Source organism: Staurois parvus, unplaced genomic scaffold, assembly GCF_062004578.1.
Source record: "Staurois parvus isolate SC_StPar_1 unplaced genomic scaffold, SC_StPar_1.0 ptg000129l, whole genome shotgun sequence".
In the NCBI taxonomy this organism is placed as follows: Eukaryota; Metazoa; Chordata; class Amphibia; order Anura; family Ranidae; genus Staurois; species Staurois parvus.
In genome coordinates, this window is record NW_028317925.1 from 197,904 (window position 1) to 220,136 (window position 22,233).

At 42.4% G+C, this 22,233-nt stretch overlaps 1 protein-coding gene across 1 annotated transcript in view; it reads right to left on the reverse strand.

The window, feature by feature from the left end:
• Positions 1–22,233, reverse strand: part of LOC149466441 (fibrosin-1-like protein) — a gene marked incomplete at its 3' end in the record, with an annotated part of 581,440 nt that overhangs the window by 127,895 nt on the left and 431,312 nt on the right. The window contains exon 5 of the mRNA XM_089672498.1: positions 18,772–18,807. Within this exon, the coding sequence (XP_089528624.1) occupies positions 18,772–18,807 (36 nt within the window). The remainder of the gene's footprint in view (positions 1–18,771; positions 18,808–22,233) is intronic.

Genomic DNA, 22,233 nt, shown 5'->3' on the forward strand with positions numbered 1-22,233 from the left:
GGCGATCACGGAAACCTGGATCCAGCCCACTGACTCTACCTCCCCTGCTGCACTCTCCTATGGAGGTCTCACCTGGACCCACTCACCCAGACCTAACGGTCGTAAAGGTGGTGGGGTTGGTCTGCTCCTGTCACCGCGGAGCACCTTCCGAGTCCTCCCAAACCCCCCCTCCCTATCCTTCTCCTCCTTCGAGGCCCACTGCGTCCGACTATTCTCCCCAACCCCCCTGAAGATTGCTGTGATATACCGGCCTCCTGGATCCATACCCCGCTTCCTGGAAGACTTCTCCTCCTGGCTACCCTTCTTCCTCTCCTCTGAGCTACCCACCATCATTCTTGGGGATTTCAACATCCCTGTCAACCTTGACAACCCGGACACAGCCCGTCTCCTCCACTTAACCTCCTCCTTTGCACTTGCACAGTGCATACAATCCACCACCCACTCCGACGGTAATATCCTTGATCTTGTCTTCTCCAACCGCTGCGCTCCCCACAACCTCACTAACACCCCCTTCCCTCTCTCTGACCACAACCTGATCACCTTCTCTATCTCCTCGTCCTCCAACGCCTACCCCTCCAAATGTCACACTACTACCAGCCGTAACCTCCGCAACCTTAACCCTGCCCCCCTCCACTCTGCAGCTGATCAACTCCACGACCGCATCCTCCCCCTGTCCTGCCCCGACTTGGCTATGACTGCCTACAACAACGCGCTGTCAGCAGCCCTTGACTCACTAGCGCCTTTAACCACACGCAACATCAGACTCCGACCGCTCCAGCCCTGGCAGACTGATCACACCAAAACCCTCAAACGACGCAGTCGTGCCCTGGAGCGACTATGGCGCAAAACAAAATCCCAACAAGCTTTCACCTGCTACAAATCTGCCTTCCGCACCTACACCTCCTCCCTCCACGCAGCCAAACAAGCCTACTTCCTGACCCTCATCAAGGCCCTCTCCTCCAATCCTCGCCGACTCTTCTCCACCTTCAACTCTCTACTCTCTCCACCCCCACCTCCACCCAGCACCTCACTCACTGCCCTTGAGATTGCCAATCACTTCAAAAACAAGATTGACACAATTCGCAAGGACATTGCCGCAACTCACACGCCCTCTCAACCCGTCCCCTCTCACACAGCTACCCCCTCATCCCCCCTCCCCCTCGACATTACCCGCAGGGACTTCGTCACTGCTCAAACTCCCTCCGACCCCGTTCCCCCTCACTCAGCTACCCCCTCATCACCCCTCTCCCACGGCCCCACCACTGCTCTGACCTCCACTCCCACCCCACCCTACATTCCTCATACTGAAGCTCCCCCAACACTCCACACCTTTGACCTTACTACCATTGAGGAAGTCTCCAAGATCCTCTCTGATGCCCGCCTCACCACCTGCCCCCTCGACCCTATCCCCTCACAATTCCTACGACCTCCCTCCCCCTCCATCCTACGCTCCCTCACCCACATCTTTAATCTCTCCCTCTCCTCCGGCACTTTCCCCTCCCCACTGAAGCATGCACACATCACCCCCATACTTAAAAAGCCCTCCCTGGACCCCAATGACCCGAACAACCTCAGACCCATCTCCCTGCTCCCACTTACATCTAAACTCCTCGAGCGTCTCGTCTACACCCGCCTATGCTCTCACCTCAACGACAACAACCTCCTCGATCCCCTACAGTCTGGCTTCCGCCCCCTACACTCCACCGAAACCGCCTTACTCAAACTCTCCAACGACCTTCTAACCGCCAAAGCTAATGGCCACTATTCAGTGCTCCTACTCCTTGACCTCTCTGCGGCCTTCGACACAGTTGACCACCCCCTCCTCCTCAAAATACTACACTCCCTCGGCCTCAGAGATTCTGCTCTCTCCTGGCTCTCATCCTACCTGTCACAACGCTCTTTCAGCGTTACCTATAATGCTACCACCTCCCCCTCACTCCCCCTCTCTGTTGGGGTCCCTCAAGGCTCTGTCCTTGGGCCCCTTCTCTTCTCCATCTACACCTCCTCCCTTGGCCAACTCATACACTCTCACGGCTTCAACTACCACCTCTATGCCGACGACACACAAATCTATCTCTCAACCCCCCACCTCACCCCTTCGGTCTCTGCCCAAATCACACACCTACTGAGCGACATATCAGATTGGATGTCGCTCCACTTCCTTAAACTGAATCTCTCCAAAACCGAGCTCCTTGTCTTCCCCCCAGCCCGAACCCCACCCCCCATTGACTTCTACATCACATCCAACAACGCCAATATCAAACCCGCTCTGCAGGCCAGAGTACTTGGTGTCATTCTGGACTCCAACCTATCCTTCCAGCCCCAAGTCCAATCTTTAACAAACTCGTGCAGACTCCACCTCCGCAACATCGCCAAAATTCGCACGTTCCTAACCCCAGAAACCACTAAACAGCTCATCCACTCCCTCATCATATCACGACTCGACTACTGCAACTCCCTCCTCACTGGCCTGCCTCGCCGCTGGCTATCCCCGCTTCAGTCGATCCTGAATACGGCTGCCAGACTCATTCACCTTTCCAACCGCTCCATTTCCGCCACCCCCCTCTGCCAATCCCTCCACTGGCTTCCGATTGCGCAACGGATCAAATTTAAAATCCTAACACTGACGTACAAAGCTGTCCACCATACTGCCCCGAACTACATCACTGACCTAATATCCAAGTACCGCCCAACACGCACACTCCGCTCCTCACAAGACCTCCTTCTCTCTAGTTCCCTGGTCTCCTCCTCCCATGCCCGCCTCCAGGACTTCTCCAGGGTGTCACCCATCCTCTGGAACTCCCTGCCCCAACCCATCAGATTATCACCTACTCTCCTCTCCTTTAGGCGCACCCTGAAAACCCATCTCTTCAGGGAAGCCTACCTCACCCCCTGCTAACTTGCTGACCTCCTCCACTCTTCCTACCACTCCATCCCCCACAGCTATCTCCTCCTGTACCACTATCCCATCCCTTCTAGATTGTAAGCTCGAAAGAGCAGGGCCCTCGATCCCCTCATGTTTTGCATTGTATTGGTATTGTTCTGTCACATGTTCTGTCCCCCTTTGTAATGTACAGCGCTGAGTGAACTATTGGCGCTTTATAAATACTGTATAATAATAATAATAATAATATCGAAAGTGAATGTGTGATTGGCCAGTTTCCTGGAACTCTCTGCTTATGAAGAAAATGAAAGCCCTCTGCTTTAGATGTTTTAGGGACAAAGAAGAGAAAACCAAAAATAATGGACAGCATACAGCTTTATTAAAAGCACACAATATATTACACTCAGTAAAATGTAGAGTTCAGAGTTTATTTTTGTCTGGGAGGCCTATGCTACCAGTTTGTGGCATGCAGCTAGAGATGGTTACTATGATGGAGAATGTCCCTGTCCTACTTCCAGTGCATGCTTCAAAAGGTCCATTGCTATGGAATTGTTTCAGGGATCTTCCTCTTCATCAGGCCAACACAAGCTTTGAACCATACTTTTTACTATGTCCCAACACAGTGCTTAACAGAGGACCAGGCATTCGACACTTCTGGAAGTGTCGGCTGCTGAAAATTCTTTAGCCATCATAGCTCCGGAACAGAGCAAAGACTGAAAGCACAGGTGGTGAGACAGTAGAGTACTAATGCTCTACTTTTAAAACATTGTCCCTTATTCATTAGGAAATGCTTCATTAAGGCTCCATGCACACTAACTGAAAAAAATGCACCTCCTAAGGCTCCTTTCTACACTGATCCGCCGCAAAAACGCATAGGTGGTTTTACTGCACTTTTGCCGCACTTTCTGAGCATTTTTAAAAGGACACTTGACTTAAAAACTGCACCAAAAATGCTTCTCAGAGGGGTATTTGAGGCATTTTTCAGGCATTTTCCATTGATTTCAATGGTAAGAGGCATTTTTGGGGCTTTTTTTTTTTTTTTTAACTCCCCAAACATGCCCCAAAGATGCTGCAAGCAGGAGTTTTTACACTGCACCACAAGCACAACACCTCAGTGTGAAATACATAGAAATACATTCACATACATAGGGACGCGTTTTTCTTGAGCTTTTCAGGCGCTTTTTTTAATGCAAAAAACGCTTCAACAACTCCTAAGTGTGAAAGTATCCTAAAGGAGTTTAGCATTTTGCCTGTAGACACAACTAATGTTATCCGATGTGTCCATGCACATTAGGTAGTGTAGAAGCAGAAAAAACACTTTCTGTTTTGCATTTCTGAGAGCCTTTTTCTGTAAAAAAACAAAACAAAAAACACACACTAAACGCTTCTATGCAAACGGGTTCACAATTATTTTTCCATGAAATGAAGGTGAAATCGAAATATTTACTACTGGTGACAGCTCCAATTGTAGTCTAATTTTCTTCTCATCAGTTTTAATGAATCAGCCCAAACTCTCACCTTCTGGTTCTAATCGTGGTCCGCTTATTGCACCATTTATTAATCCTAGCAATCCGATTTGACAGCGTGTACTACAGCAACCTCAGGTCTAAATAAAATGATTTGTACAGCATTAGCAAATCCAGCAAAACTAACTAGCATGTATCAGAGTTTACTCAACTTCTTTCTCCACAAAGGAGGAAAAAGCAACATCAACCCCTCCTCACGATTTATTCTCACATCAGGAATATATCATTTTCCAACAACTTGTTACAAAGCTTGTGAAGCCTCAGATACATTCTTTCTCCCAGTTGGCAGTTTTCATGTCACCAGGTTAAGCCTCCCAACTGATAATGAGATGTATAAAATTATCATAGCTGCAAGTTGTGATCCTCAATCCGGTGTTCAGCAAAGCCCTCCATACCAACTAGAGAGATAAGCAGTGCATTAATCTGCAAGCAGTATTTCAAAGTGTACAACATATTGCAAAGTTACAGGAGCAGAATAATCAGAAGCATAAGCTATTGAAAAATAGGTTTTATTCTATGATCATCTAAGCCATCAATTATACCATGAATATACTTGCTTAGACAATGTGACTATTACTTATTAAAGTGTTTCTAATGCCAAAACTTTTTTCATTTTTTTCTTCTTTTTTTTTTTGGATGTAGATAGATTGGTGATAGGTTCGGACCCCTGTTGTGTTTTTTAAGTCCCCATTAGTGTGATTTACAGACTCCTAGGTCAGTAGCTTAGAAAGCGATGGGAAAAATAGTAGTTGCCACATAAACATGAATAAAAGGGGCAATTTGTTTTCAATGGAGACATTTGTTCCAGTGACACCTGCGTAAGTGGGTACTTCCTTCGCTTTGAAGAGACCACCCTTCACTCCCTGTTATGTCTAAAGGACAAACCAAAAAAATCTGACCTTATATATAATTAAATATAATAAAAGCATATGTTTATTTCTTTGAAAAAAAATACATTTTGTTAAGATTTTCTAACCAATATGGGTAACACTGTAAGGTTGAAGGTGGCCACACTAAGGAATAGGAGGCTAGCTGCCACAAACTATTGCAATGTATGATAATCAAGTTGTACCCAAGCATAAAGGTCTGTTGGTTCTGGAGTGAAAATGGTGAAGAAGTAAAGGCTTGCCAAACAAAGCTCAAATTTTGTTTGATTCATGCCCTGTTGGCACCCCTGGTTTGACAAAAGTCAACTGAACAATCAGACTTTTGTTCAAGCAGTCAGAGGGGGGAAAAAGTCTCCATCCATTTATATGCAGGCAACATTTGGGTATTCTGACATCTGCTGAAGCTGGCTGTCAGAATACAATAACTGACAGCATGATTTGGTTCATCCACACTGTTTAGGGCTGATTTAGGAATATATAAGTGTATGGTCAGCTTAAAGTGTTATTAAACCCACAACGGTAAAATCAGTCTGTATATGCAGTCAAGTAAAGCATGCTTGTTATACTCACTGTGGAACCTAAGAGGATAATACTTTGCATTGTGTAAAAAGGATGCTTGATCCTGTCTTCTCTGATCCTCCCCTTTTTTCACAGTCACCAATTCATCTGCTGATAGTACAGAGCATTGGGGGCAAGCTGTACATGCTCAGTTTAGTGTGTATTACTAGAGAGATTTTTTCTTTGGGAGGGTGCATGTGATCAGCACAGGGCCAATCAGTGCTGTCCAGACAAAAGGGTCAGGGGTTATGCAGCATCATAGGACCGTCACGGGAGAATGAAAACTTCTCCTACAAGCTTTAACCAGTGCTTTGCGGGACACTGATAGAAGTCACAAGACTGCTATATACTGCTGATGAGAAAAGCAATGTAGCAGTTTATATTTACTAAAATGATTGCATTTCCATGTGGTATGTACTATGGAAGACTGGATATAGTGAATTCAGGGTCCTGGATTTAGTGACACTTTAAGCTGTAAAAAGCCTCTACAACTTTCCCTGCATGCTCTGCAGCTTCTCCTCTCCTTTCTAAATACTAAATATCCCATCATAACTTGTGGCCTGCAAGTGTTTCCTTTACTGCCACTGCCTCTTGAAACTCCTCTTAGTGAATATATGCCACAGAATTCAAGGTAGTAAATGTGTTCAACAAGCAAGTTTTCAAACTTCATGATCATTCAGATTAATAGGAGTAGGCTAGAAGTAATTAAAATACAATGTAGAAATGTATATAAAACTTTACATTTTGGTCATTGATGTACATTAAGGAGCTTAGCAGAACTGAACCATTTAAAATATAGGCGTTAAAATGAGTAGCAGATGCACAGGATTTCCTGCCTAGAAACCACACAACAGGTATAGTAACTGCCCATTTTAAGCCTACGGTATAATAGCAATTACCATGAAACAATAAGATACATAGCAGCACTACATGAATAGCTCAATCTCTTGTTTAGATATGGATTATTATTAATATTTTGAGTGTTATCTGAAATTCTTTTACATAGAGGACTTTATTTCCTTGGGTTTTCTTATCGCTCAACATAAAGAAAGGGAAAATGGAAACAAAAAGTTCAGTAACAGTGGGTTAATAATCTTCGACTTGTCAAACACTACAATTAACATGACTGAGAGCTCCAGTATGAGTGCAATCACATCACATACTATGCAAGGAACTTTTTTTTTTGTGGAGCTTAGCTTGAGTAAAAATCCTGCCACGTACATCAATGTGTCAGAATGAAATCCAGTTATCTCTCTAGCCTGTATCCCAGCTCAGATCATAACCTCTCCTCCCTCCCCTCCCAGCATCTGCACAGAAGCCAAATCCCCCTGTACTCAATTTTCACATCTCCGTAGACAAGTGGCGGATTATTTACGGCTGTTTATTCCTCTCCCTCCACAATGTGAAGATCCGGTAAGCGTGCTTATCCCATGTGACAGTGCTTCAAAGAGACAGCTTAGAGCATTTATTCTTTAAGGTATTTGTAACACACGAAGGAAATGGGATCCAACTGGATATCATTTTCTTTGTGGCTTTAGCTGCTGATCACAGGAGATACACATGTCACTGTAGCCTATCTCAAGAGTTTAGATGATTTAGAGAATAGCAAGGCAAGATACCCTTACTAGGATGTTTACACAGAGTCCAGAATTCTACCTGATATCCAAATACCCATTTTACTTGTGGTCACGTTTAGCTAAAGCCATACTAAAGGTTAATTTTTTTTTTTTGTAAAATAACAAACATGTCTATACTTACCTGCTCTGCGCAGTGGTTTTACACAGAGCAGCCCGGATCCTCTTCTTCTCAAGTCCCCTGCAGGTTCTCTTGGCTCCTCCTTTCTGTCGGGTGCACCACAGCAAGAAGCTTGCTATGGGAGCACCAGCTGCTCCATGTGTTTGTTTAATTGGGCAACTATGTGGCAAATTAAGTTTAACATTGATAAATGTAAGGTTATGCACTTGGGGGCTAAGAATATGCATGCATCACAGTGGGAATACAACTGGGAGAATCAATGGTGGAGAAGGATTCTGGTAGATCACAAGCTTAATAATGGCATGCAATGCCAAGCTGCGGTTTCTAAAGCAAGCAAAATCCTCTCTTGTATTAAAAGAGGTATGGACTCCAGAGAGAGAGATATAATTTTACCCCTGAACAAATCATTAGTAAAACCTCATCTGGAATATGCAGTTCAGTTTTGGGCACCAATTCACAAAAAGAACATTGAGGAACTGGAGAAAGTACAGCGAAGGGGAACCAAACTGATAAGAGGCATGGAGGAGCTCAGCTATGAGGAAAGATTAGAGGAACTGAATTTATTCTCTCTTGAGAAGAGGAGATTAAGGGGATATATGATCAACATGTATAAATACATCAGTGGTTCATATAGTGAATTCGGTGTAGAGTTATTCACCCTGAGGTCATCACAGAGGACAAGGGAGCACTGTTTACGACTGGAGGAAAAGAAATTTAATCTCCAAACACGGAAAGGTTTCTTCACAATAAGAGCTATGAGAATGTGGAATAGACTCCCTCAAGAGTTGGTTCTGGACAGTTCAGTGGATTGCTTTAAAAAAGGCCTGGATTCTTTCTTAGATACACAGAATATAACTTGATACTAACATTTATAGGTATAGTTGATCCAGGGAATATCCGATTGCCTCTCGGGGGATCAGAAAATTATTTTTTCCCCTGCAGGAGCAAATTGCATCATGCTTTGCTGGGTTTTTTGACTTCCTCTGGATCAACTCTGGGTGTAGGATTATAAATTTTTTTTTGGTTTAACTGGATGGACTTTTTGTCTATTTCCAGCCAGACTAACTATGTGTCCATTCACACATGGAGCCGTGGCTTGGCCCCACCCCTTCTCTCTCCTCACTGACTGTCTGTGGTTGACAGCAGTGGAAGCCAATGGCTCCAGCTTGCTGTCTCAGCCAATGAGGAGGCAGAGACCCGAGACAGCCAAGGCTGTCATGCACATCACTGGATCTTGATGGGGCTCAGGTAAGTAGTGAGGGGGCTGAGGGCACTGCTGCAAACAGAAGGTTTTTAACCTTCAAGCATAAAATGCATGAAGATGAAAAACCTTGAGCCTTTACAACCACTTTAATCGTGCTTGAAAGTAGAAGCAGCAACCACCCAGTGGCAAATTCCTTCCAACAAAGTTTACACACATACCACAAAAAAAAGACTATTGCTATATCACAACCTCCTTACTCCTTACAAAGCCAATTAAATCAATAGCCAAATCCCCCTGACAATGCATGAATATTAAAATGACAGTTACACAGAACTGCTGAATAAATTTCATGAAAGCATCACAGTTCTTGTTTGCTGTAGGGACATCCAAAAGCAGTCCAAATAATTGTCACGATTTAGCCTGCAGTTTTCCTGCCTGTGTAATTTTTAGCTCCTTGCTGCAGTATTTTCCTAGACCTGTAATTCCACTCACATTTGTTGTTTGGCTTTTGTGCTCACATATGGACATCACCTGTTATTTTGTGGGTTTATATTTCCTATCCCTTCTATCACTTCCAGGGTTACCTCCCAGTTTGCTTCCCAACATAAAACAAGCTCAGTGCAACCCGTGTCGCCTGGGAAATTTCCCATTTCTCTGAGCTCCTGTTTGCCTACTATTAAGTATATTCAGTGCCTAACTTCTCATGTACCAACCCTTGGCTTCATCTATCATTTGCCCTCTCCTGCCCTTGCCTGATCTCAACTTGTTTCCTGGATTTTCTTCTGCCCCTGCCGTTTGTACTCTACATGCGAATGGTATCCAAATCCTCAGCTAGGTGTACCTGGGGGCCGCGACCTGGTTCCAACTTGCTACAAGTCCATCCCTGCCATCAGGGGCCCTGGTGAAGAAGTAGTTTGGAGCTTAGGCTCAGTGCCCTGGGGAACCTCAAGTTGGCGATCTACAAGGGCTTACTACCACAGAAAATTGACAATGTTGCTTAGGTAATGCAGTAAAAAAACACTAGCAGACCTCACTAGGTGGACTAAGGAATGACTGCAGCCCAGAAGCCTCTTTAAAGACAAACACCCTATTATTAAGGCTGCAATCACATCTGAGTGTAGAGATTTACTGGCATTTTTATTTGCCAGTTTTGTGTTACATGTATTACAATCGTTCTAGAAGCGTATTACAAGCGTTTTACAGCTTCAAGCATTTTTGTTTAGGCAACAGAAAGCACTAGGGGGAAGAAATTATGGGTGGAGAGCTGCTGTTTGAGCAGACAACATGCATCTATTGAAGTCTACGAAGCCAAAAACACTTGTAATCTGCCAAAAAGAAGCTCATGTACTTTTCTGAGTGACAGGCATTTGGCTTCAGGTGACAGAACGCTCATAGGTGAAACGGGGCCATTGAAATAAATGGGATTTGACTTGTTCAGCATTTTAGAGCTACAAGCTTCAAGCCGAAAATCGCTCAGGTATGAATGCAGCCTAACAGAAGAGGTGAACCCTCTACCAAGTAGGAGAATCTTGCAACAAAATCATAAAGATAAAACACAGGATCAACCTGATACTCAAGTCCAGGATAGAGGAGGTCACCGCCAGAGGGGAATGACTCCACACAGAACGGAAAAACTGAACCTGAGCCAGCATGAAGCTGATCAACCACAGCACACCATAATAGGTACCACAAGAAAAAATTCCAAAATGGAGAAGGAAGGCACATCAACATGACGTGGTCAACAGAGAAAAACACTGGGAATAACTCCCCAGAATGAATAGGTCCCAAAGGGAGCCTAACAAAAAACAGGTCCAGGCATGAAAGACCAGCTGATCTACACAGGAAGGTCAGAGACCTAACATCCTACTCCCTAGGGCCGAGGGGATAAAACTCTAACTAAAGGCTGTTGTCTAGCCAGATAGGAAAACTCACTCATAAATGATATATGGTATAAGTACAACCCAATAACACAGGAACAGACCTCTGAGCCCACTGAAAACCGAAGGGTAAATTGCACAAAGTCAATGTGACAGCAGGAAGAGGGTGCAAAGAAAATAACCATTGAGGGGTAGGCAGGAACCAGTGCAGAATTGGTTAGATGGGGACCAAAAAAGGACACTGAGAATGAAAACTAAAATGTCCTTTCAGACAGTCCAATGTCCTCTCTGACACCCCTAGGTGACACTGGGACCTGCAGAAAAATGCTGTGGAGCCTGCCTAACCCTTCAGGTCTAGCAAAGCATCAATAGCTGTGGATTGTGGGACTGGTATCTTAGTAGATATGCTAAGTGCATTTATCTGATTGTGGGCAGGACAACGGAGGATGTCTGGAAAGCCTTCCCCAGAAGGCTGCCAATCAGACAAGGAGGAAGGACCAATCGGTGAAGAGATCCCACAAAGATCTCTGGACATACTCCATCTCCAGCAAAGACTACCTGCAGCAGGAAGCTAGGGCTTCCACCTGTTAACAATCCAGGGACACACACGGTCCTTCAAAGATGATTTCCAAACACCGCATAGGATCTGAGGAGCACCCAGGTGCACAAAGTTCTCCTGTTGCTGCAGATGCTACTGTTTGAGGAGATCCAGTTTCCAAGGCAATGTCCTTTGGAAAGACCATACGAGTCAGGCTAATACTCTTAGCATCATCTAGCGCAGGGATCAGGTAACTCTTCCCTGACCCAGGTAGAGCTCTCACTTCTTACTGGAAGTGATGGTACTATAACATGTAAATTTGTCCAATGAAGTCTGTCCAGTGGGGTCTGAGAATGGTCTACAAAGTCAGGCTGACGACATGACAATCTAGATAGCTACTGTGTAGAGGCCAGCTAGAGCAGCAATATAGTGAAGGAATCTGTTGGATGCAAGTTTACGTTTAGTGAGGAAAATTGGAACATTAAACTGATTATTAAATTACATTTTTTCAGTCAGAAGATGTTGGGCGGGAGATGGCTGACAGAGTCACCCACTTAGGGATTTTCAGCCATTTCCTTGGTGTATGGACAGTTTAATCCCTCTTTTTGTTTAAGATAGAAAGGGCAAGTTAAAATTTCCATTAGGGTTTTATTTGTCTGTGACTCCAATGGGGAGATTTTCTCATATGACACTAGGGCAAGAAATTAGAAGAGGGAATGTCACCAAGACAGGCAGGAAAAGCACAAAGGAAGGCACAAAGAACAATAAAAACATTGTTAGAAATTCTATTGTTTTCCCACTTTACTAAAAGTGCGTTTTTCTCAGAATTTATATTGGTGAAAAGTCCCATCACTTCTAGTCTTAACAGGAAGTGATGTCAAATCTGTTCATTAATGACACAGTCTGCAATAAAAAAAGAGGTTCTAACTCTTCTCTACTCTGTCTAAATAAAACCCCATAATTTAGCTGTAGTTGGACTTTTAGCCCAGGTTCACTCCGAGGTAACTTCAGGTGTGATATGTGATTTACAAATCACACCTGAAGTCGCATCTAATGTATTTCCATGGCAGTGATTTGAAGTAGTGTGATTTCAAAAATAATTCATGCACTCTTTTCTAATTTCAATGCGACTTGCATTGATTTCTGCTCAATGAATTTGCAAGCTGCAGTGAAATTGGAGGTACCGCATTGATCTGCGGCTTTGAAATCGCGCTACTTCAAGTGAAGTAGCGCAATTTCAATGATGCATTCGGTGTGAACCAGGGCTAAAGCTCATATCCGAGGAGAAAGTGAAACACATTTTCCATTTCACCTCTCTGTACCCAATCTATATATATTTAGGTAAAACTGGAGCCCTTACAGTGTCATGAAGCCTTACATCGTGATTTCAGGACGAGGGGGTGGATACAAGATCCACCAGCAGAACAGCAGGGAAAACATCAGGTCATAGGTTGCCATTAGTAGAAATGTGACAGCTGATTCAAGTAAGTTTTTCTGGATTCTTTTTTAAAAAGGAACCCCTACAAAATGGGTGGATGGGGGGCAAAATCAGGTTTTGTTCTTTAACGGAGTCGTCCTTTAATTTAATTGAACTTATATTTACTGCTAGATTGTTCTACAAATTATAAACTTTATTACCTTTAACTTCATATTAATATGGAAAAAGTGGCTATTACCAGGCATTAAAAAAGCTGCAAGTAAAATAGCTTTAGGAAAAAAGTAAAGAACAATGTTGGAAACTACTGCAGGAATTAAAGGGTTAGTAAAGCATTCCAGTTTTAAAGCATCTAAATTTTGAAGCCCTTTCTTTTCATTAAAGAAATGAAAAACATGTGACCATTAAAATGACTACAAACAACAGATAGATGTACAGGATTCATTATGCTGTTCTGCTTCTTTTTCTCTCTTTCTCTTTTGTTCTCTTAGATCTCCCTTCCTCTTCAAGGTTTTGCCATACGAAAGCCCTGTACCACTGATGAGCAGTGAGGGATACAGGTTTGCTTTGAAACTCTCATGTATAAGCAGAGGAACAATTGTCAAGGAAGAATCTTTTCTTCTACATCACACTGCTTGATCTATCTCAGAGTTTCAGCTTCTCATTAGTCCCTGATTTGGGGCCTTTTCGCTATACTAAAGCCTATCAGATGTCAAGCCCACTGCCAACCATGTGAAAATCAGGCCAACGGCAGATCCTGCTGCACGAAGCGGGAAAGAATGAAAGGCTCCTACTGACTAAGGATAATAAAAGCACTTGTAAGAAAACAATATTCATCACAACAAGAGACGTGGATGTGTAGGATGGCATAAAAATGAATTTTTCTCAGTGGAGAACAAATAATTTCTCACCCAAAATAGCGTTTATGGTTGTGGATGAGGTAAATGGCTGTGCTAAAAATACACGTCTCTACAGTATGTGGCCCAGCATGAAAATCCAACATCCTAATTTACCCTAGTAACCTTCTGCTCACTGCAGACTGTGCTGTTGTTTTGGACTAGAACCTTGTTTTTGGTACTAAGAACCTGATGCTGGTAGTCTTTTGCACAGGCTTTTTGTCTATAAAACCAAGTACCGAAAAATTCTATCTCCAATCAATAACCATAAAGTGATCATTGGGTCACTTGTATACAAAAGCATACCTGCTAAATGAAGAGGCAAAATACTTACCATTCTGGCAGCCCGTGTTTTGAAAAGCTGCAATTTTGCTGCTCCACAGCTGTTGCAAATACAGTATTTCACAGTTCTGGGTGTGAGGAATACCTGCTCCCCTGTCAGGAGCTGTGGCTTCCCACTCCAGCTTGTATCTTACTACAGGATGTATGAGACTGGGAAGAAGCAAAACATGCAGCAGGGAAACAGATATTCAACCACCCAAAAGACTGAAAACTTGTAGAGGTGGAGAAGCAACAAAGCAGTGGCATATCAAGACATGAGCCACCAGAAAGGTCACTTTTATGTTAGTATGTAAGAGACAGGGTCACTTTAACCTGACCTTATGCTACCCACTCACACTTAAACCCTTCTCTTATCCACTAAAACGTCAACCTTTAGAACCACTTTAATTGAAATGTAAGGGTTAAGGTTTTTTACCTTCATGCGTTCCATGAATGAAAATATAAAACTTTCTGTGTGAAGCCCCCCCCCATACTTACCTGAGCCCAATCTTGATCCAGTGATGTGCACAAGAGCAGTGGCTCTCTCAGGTCTCTCTCTCCTCATTGGCTGAGACACAGCAGCAGGAGTAATTGGCTCCCGCTTCTGTCAATCACAGCTAGTGAGGAGGGAGCCGGGGGTGGTGTCTTATAGACACACAGAGGTGGCTTGGGAGCGAGAACACATGAGTGCCTCCAGAGCAAACTTAGCAGGAGGAAAGAGCCAGGAGCGCCAGAGGGACCCCAGAAGAGAAAGATCGGAGCTGCTCTGTGCAAAACCATTGCACAGAGCAGGAAAATAGGACAGGTCTCTTATTTAAAAAAAAAATCAGAACCTTTAGCATCACTTTAACCAAACCCCGAAATGAACCATCAACCTATCTTTAACACATAACCCTAACTGTAACCTAACACTTAAAATGAAACCTTAGGATTCAACCATAAAACGCAACCTAACAAAGTGGAATAAATCTCAAATAAGCTTATGCTTCATACAACAAAAAGAAAATATCAGTGCATACAGTGGGCAAAGAAAAGAATCGCCCCCTTTAAAATGATCACATTTTGTTGTTTTGCAGCCTGAAATGAAGACAGACACAGTTCTTGTTTTATCCACATGTATTTACTTAGTGCAACTTACAACATCCAAGTGAAAGATATAACACCAACATGTCAGAAAAAAAAAGAAAAATCGCTGAGTTGGAAAACGGATCACCCCCTTGTGTCAGTATTTTGTTGAACCTTTGTTTTAATTACAGCCTTTAGTCTGTTGGGATATGTCTCTACTAACTTGCACTGTCCAGACAGAAGTCAGGGGTTCTACATCCTCCTAGAAGAAAGGAAAACACAACCTACAAGCTGTGCTCTGCTGGACAGTGATAAATGTCACAAGACTGCTCTAACTGCTGATGAGAAAAGGTATTTAGCAGTTTATATTTACTAAACAAAATTGCATTTCCATGTTGTGTGTACTGTGGGAGACCAGATATAGTGAATGCAGGGTCCTGGGTTTAGTAACACTTTAAATTTGATGATGAACGTTTTGTAGACTGCAGTCTTCCACAGACTTTCAATGGGGTTTAAGTCTGGGCTCTGACTAGGCCTTGCAAGGACATTCACATTTTTGTCCTTCAACCATGGTGTGGTCATTTTTGTTGGAAAGTAAACCTTCTTCCTATTGACAACTTTCTGGCAGAGGGCAGCAGATTTTCTCAAGAATTTCACGGTATTATTCCTTCTATCCTGACAAGTGCTCCAGTCCCTGCTGCAGAGTAACACCCCCATAACAGGATATTACCAACTAGATGCTTTACTGTAGGAATGGTGTTATTTTGATGGTGAGCTGTATTGGATTTCCGCTGGACATATTTATTGTTGAGGCCAAATAATTCCTTTTTAGTCTCATCTGACCATAACACCTTTTTCCATGTGGCCACAGAATCTTCAAGGTGCGTTTTGGCAAAGCTCAATTGTGACTGCATGTGGCCTTTCTCGAGGAGTGGCTTTTTTCTTACAACCCTTTCATACAAGCCACATTTGTGGAGAATTTGTGATATTGTTGTCACATACACACAATGGCCACTTTTTGTTATAAATTCCTGCAATTGCTTCAGAGTTGCTGTAGGCCTCTTGGTAGCCTCTCTGACCAGTTTCCTTCCAGCTCTTTCATCCAGTTTGGACCCATCGAGGGTCTGTGTTGTACCAAATACCTTCCACTTCTTAATAATACATTTCACTGTGGTTCAAGGCATTGATAAAGCCTTTTAATTTTTTTTTTTGTATCCATCTCCTGACTTGTGCCTGTCCACAACTTTATCCCGGAGATCATCTGACAGTGCCTTGCCAACAAATAGTTGATTGTTTGCTTCAGTTGCACTATCAGAGACTGAAATGCTCCAGGAAAGCTGGTTTCATGCTGGGCTAATCAAAATGACCATAGGTGATCACAGTTGAAAGTCAAATGTACCACTGAGAAGGTGATTAGCTACTCCTGATTAAATTTACAAGTCAGTTTTAGGAAGGAGTGATCTTTTTTCCAACTGTTTCTTTTTTGAATTTTTTTCTTTTTTCTGACATGTTGGTGTTATCTTGCAATTGGATGTTATTAGTTGCACTAAGTAAATATAGTTGGATAAAAAAATGTCTGTCTTCATTTTGTGCTGCAAAGCAACAAAATGTGATTATTTTAAAGGGGGTGATTCTTTTCTATGCCCACTGTATAAAATTAATTTTGCAGTGGCTCTTTTGCCAAAGTCCTCTCTATTAATTCATAACTTGAAACCTCAATTTACATTTAACCTAATTCCTACCACTAGTAGAATTTAGTTAGACAAATTTTCATTTTAAGAACATCCGTTCAATTTTCTATTTCGTTTTCAACCGCATTGACAAGAAAATTCAAAGGTGCAGGATTGAATTTTTTTCGCAAACAAACTTCTAACAGTTAATGTTATTTTTATTTTGTAGAATCCATTCAATCCAAAATCGAATGTTAAAACCAAACTTGCTTTCTTACAATATTCATCATGTCATCGAGTGTTCTTTCAAAAATCTATTATATGTGTGGCCAATTTAAGTAAACCCCTTCTAATCCATGCATTGCTTACAGCCATTGAAACTATAAAGCTATCCTGTACCAGGGTTTATGCTGAAACCACCCTGTCACTAAGCCAAAATAAGTCGACACTGAGATGCCAAAGCCAAGAAATCACTCGTTTGCATTTGGGAAGATTGCTTATTAAACTCAATTACACAACACTAGTTAAAAAATAAAAGGGAATCAGATCACCAAAGGCGCTGTACAGCAATGAATCTTCACATGTGTTAACAAGAGTTTTACACAAAGCACCCATCATCATCCACTCAACATGGAAGTCCTTACTTCGGCTTGAGACATTCTTTAGAAGTGGGCAACTAACTACTACTTACATTATCATAGAAAGACTTTTCTACAATTAGCATCTACACATAATGCTAAAAAAAGAACCATGTGACATAGTCAGCAAACCAATACAGTTTATACCTTAACAGATTATGCACTGCAGGTAAACAAACTGTGTAAAATAGGTTGATTTACAGTAAAGATCAACATCAACATAAGAATAATCCAAATTTACTTAGAAGCTTTCAAGTAAGCACATTTACATAAATACGGGCAACATGCATCATTTTTCTATCTGCCTTGATCAACTTAAAATGAGTCTGTGGTTTTCCATGCAGGGCAAATGCAACCGCTTATACCCACCTTTCCCTTCACTGATCGGCTGCTCCATTCAGTGCTAGAAGGGATAAGAATTGCCTGGTGGAGGGGAGCATCTTACTCTCCTTCACAGAAAACAGTGGAGTTTGGAAAACTGGCCACTTAGGCATCAGTGCTGCCACAGGGGGGTAGGTAAGAAGAGTCCTTAGTCCTGTGTAAGTTCCAACTAAAATTGACTTAAAGTTAACATTGGGAGCAGCAGAGGACAAAGGGAAGGAAAGTATAACATGCTCGGATTTAAAGTGAACATGTGTTATAACTTGCATAGGCAATGCAAATACTCACTTAAAGACTAAGTTCACCTTTTGGAACATGTTACATGTGTAACATGAAATATGCTCCAGCATTTGTAGCTGCATCCTCTGATCCCCAAATCCCTCCATTCTTCCTCCTGCACCTGCTGTCAAGTTTTAAAAACAGTGTGGCTGCAGGGATCTGCCCAAACAGCAATGTCATTCATTCACAGCAACCTGTGAATTAATAAACTACAAGTCCTGTCTGCCATTGTGGCAGAAGGCTTGTAGTTCTCAATGAATTGCAAGGGTGCTGGTGAGCACTCTTAATTAATTGACACTTTCTTCAGCTTTCAAACAAAGCCTGTACACAGGTATGGGCAGCTGTAGGAAGAGTCTACAGGAGCCTGACAATGCACATGTGATCTGCTGATCGCATGTGTAATGCTCTGCAGGTACCTGATCAAAAAAGGAAAGATGCAATTTTTCTTATCTGAAAAAACATGCGCATTTATTTATTTTTTAATGGTGAACTTAGCCTTTAAAAGCATGCAAAGGCATTTATCTGTATTACTACAACCTCCATTCTCCTTAAGAATGTTTCATAAAGACAGAATATATACAATATTACCTAAATAGGTTAGACCTTTTTTTTCTGAGGATATTTCTTGGCTTCACAAACAACCCCAAATGTTTATTAGTCTCATTTTTGGTTTTCATAAAAGTGATGGAATATTAATTTACATTTGTAGCTCCATTGCTCAGAACTGGCTATTTCGCACTCTTGAACATTTTTTCCTGATGGAAGTTGGACGAGTCATACAAGAATAGCTCCTTGGTTTTAACAGCAAAGATGTAATTTATTGAGCAACAGGAAATGCAAGGAGAAAAATGACTTACTGAGTAGCCGTGTCCTGAAAGTGATTGAGCTGAGCTCTGTGGAGGAAAAAGAGGACGATCAACAAGATATAGAATTTTTTTCCCAAACCTGAACAATTTCTTTTTCCATTTACCTTCAAAAACATAAGTTGTGCTCTAGACAGTACCACTTCTCACCACAATAAGCTGTTCTAGAAGGTTGTCGGTTATATATCATTGTTTCGTCTGTTTCAATAAACAGAAACAAATGGATGCATGGGCTGGTACATGTATATGCAATATAACATTCAGCTCCATGGTTTACCAATGAGTAGGCTGGTATACAAGGCTCCAGTTAAATTAATTCATATAATAATTACAAAATACGCAAATATACTTTTTAATATACTTTTGAAGTTTTCTTTGTACTAGCCTTCTATGATCCCTGCATTCACACTGGGCGAAGAAGGGACAGCACTATAAGCCACTCAGATTTTACTGCATGATCCTGTCCTGTGTTTTCTGATTGGAGGAGAGATCACAGAGCTAGTATTTCTTAAGCTGGAATTCATTAACTGCCCAATAACAATCTTGGCCAAGCTGTATTGCTTTAACTGCAATGTAGAAAAGTAAAAAATCAGGCAATCACATAGTGTCTGGCAGGGATAACTGGATTAGAAAATTGGCTAAACAGAATTAAATTTTTTTGTAGGTAAGACAGTTCATGAGTTGTTTCCCCACAGTTTATTTTAGAAGGTACACAAATAACGATATGTAAATATATTTATGAAAACATAATCATGCTACCCATAGACATCAAACAATAGTTGAAAAGTTAAAAAAAAATCTTAATACAACCCTCCACAACTCCCCAAAACATTTAGACTTATACCTCACAATAGTCTATTGAGGGCTGAACTAGTGAAATCACTCAATTCCCTCTATTCACACTATGGACGGACAAATTTGCAGAACCAGGTATTGAATTCTGACACCTGTGGGTGCCAACTGGATGCAAGCACTCTTTGGCTGAAAATTTTCCACCCAGTTCCTTCATCAAAAGTCTATTTAAAAAATCATCTTTTGTGGAACTGGGTGGTGCAGTCGGCTGAAATTCCAGGGTGCAGGGCCAGCTTTCCTCTAAAGCTAATATTCCCTCTTACTTTCTCATTGTCCATAGTGCAGTTAGTAGCTCACAAACTTTTGCCAGCCATCATAATCTATGCTGTGTCACTGTCCAACTGGCACTGTTAAAGATAACCTTACATAGGGCCATGTCCTGACCCTGTCTGAGTAATGAGCACAGCTTTAACAGTTCAGGGAACTTGCGGAACAAGTGCTCTTTTACCTATTTCTCTTTCCAAGCTAAGGCCCATCAATGCCAAGAAGAGACAGAAGAGGCTAGAAAATTGTATTGGTCACAATTTTGCATTAAAAAAAAACTGCTAACTCCAGCCAAGGAAGGGTGGAAGACCCAAGATGGCGTCGATCCACCATCTGCAAAGCCACAGCGGGACAGGCAAATAGAGGTGGCAGCCTTGCTGGACCTATTCACCCGCAACCCTGTGAAAGATAACTAAGCTATACCCAGAGAGGTTCCAGAGACAGACATTGTGGGACATTGTGAGTGCTCATTCTGCTACTGACCCTTCCTCTGATGCTGACTGTTATACACACAGGGCTTCACTGCCTCCGGTGCTAGGGTAGAAGAGGTGGAAGGAGAGCCTCTGCAGTTATCTTTACTTACAGAGTAGATGGAGTAGATGGAGCCAACATTATCAGAGGTCCTGGCAGCAGTGAACAAGGGTAACAGCTTAGCAGTATCAAGGAAGATCTGTCCCTCCTACACCATGACATACAGAAAGTAAGAGAGAGAACCACTGCCTTGGAGGGTAGAGTAAGCGATTTAGAGGACAAAATGGCACCTGGACAAAGAGATATTGCATATTCTACAAAAGCCTTTGCAGCAGAGACATCAAGCTAGATGATTTGGTAAACTGCTTGTGACGCAATAATGTGTGCTTTGCGGGCATCCCAGAGACAGCTGAAGGGAACAATCTGGTTCATTTTATAGAAAACAGGTTGATCACTACCTTCGGGAAAGATACTATGTCACCTTTATTTGCAGTCGAGCGAGCACATAGGGTCCCTTCCTGCCCACTACCTCCGGGAAATCCCCATTAGAGCATTTTTCATCAAACACCTTAATTACAAGGACTGGGTCATCAGCCTTTAGCAGGCACATGAGAAAGGCAATCTCCTTATTAATGGTTCAAAAGTGTCCGTATTCCCTGACTTTTAAAAAGATTTTAAAAAATAACAGTTAAAATATCAAGATGTTTAAAAAAGCCTTTGAAACCTTCAATTGCCACACTCAATGCTCTTTCCTGCCACACTGCGAGTTGTGACACAGGGTGGCTTCTTAGATTCTGCTATGGTGTCTGCTGACTGGTTGGATGCCAATGAGCAATCTTTGCGCTCAACACATTATCGTTGATATGCTGCCTTTGATGTTGTTCTACCACTTGCCCGAGGCTACAAACTATAGTGGGTGTTAGATCTGAAGGCATTCGGAAAATATGAACCTGTTTTGTTTATGTCAGGTAAATGAGTACTGTAGTAGCCACTGTTGATTACCTCGAACTGCCTCTGTTGAGATACTTTGGTTTGGAGCAGACACCGGTTGGGGTTTGGTCTATAAGTTTAAGAACTTTTTGTTGTAAGCTGTCTTTTTCCCTCTTTCCTTTATGCTTTTTGACATCACCGTGTTGTGACTGCAGCTGGTCCGGACTTGTGTGTGCAATATGTGGTTTCTGCCTCCTCAACCTCAGAGTCTATTTCCATGCTCCTTTTCATGGATGTCTGGAGTTGGTTCTGGCCTTTGGCCATTTACTAGTCATGACCAAACCTTGGCATTATCAACAGTTGCCTGCAAACAAACTCCTCCATCTCAATGTTTCTTCAATTTCTGATGGCATCTCATAAGAAGTTTCCCATTGTCTCCTAGAACATTTGGGAGTTATGTTAGCCTCTGAAATGTAAAGCTTTTTTTCATGCCCTTACTAGGGAGAATCCCATGATTGTATACCGACTCATTTAACTAGAGAAACCTCCTGCTTTCTGGACTGAGCCCAATACAAATATACTTACCACTCCTCTCATACCTCATATTCTAAATGGGAAGTCTGCCATTTACATGTAAAATAAGTTAAAATCGATGAACAAGGTAGATACATTTTCCTTTACACACTGATAAACCAGGTACAAGGTGGTATCAAAAAGTTTCAGGACTAGTTTTGTAACATGCCAACAGATGGCAGCACAAGGCTGTATGCACGGTCACAAGTAGCACCAACCTTCATAAGTGAGTGTGCCAAAAGACATCGTTCTGTGCACATCGGGAACTGTGCAACAGATGCTATTCTGACCACATGCATTACCACGTCTGCTATTTAATCATGGCCGGCAAGTTAGCATAAAGAGCAAATGTGAAATATCTTTTGA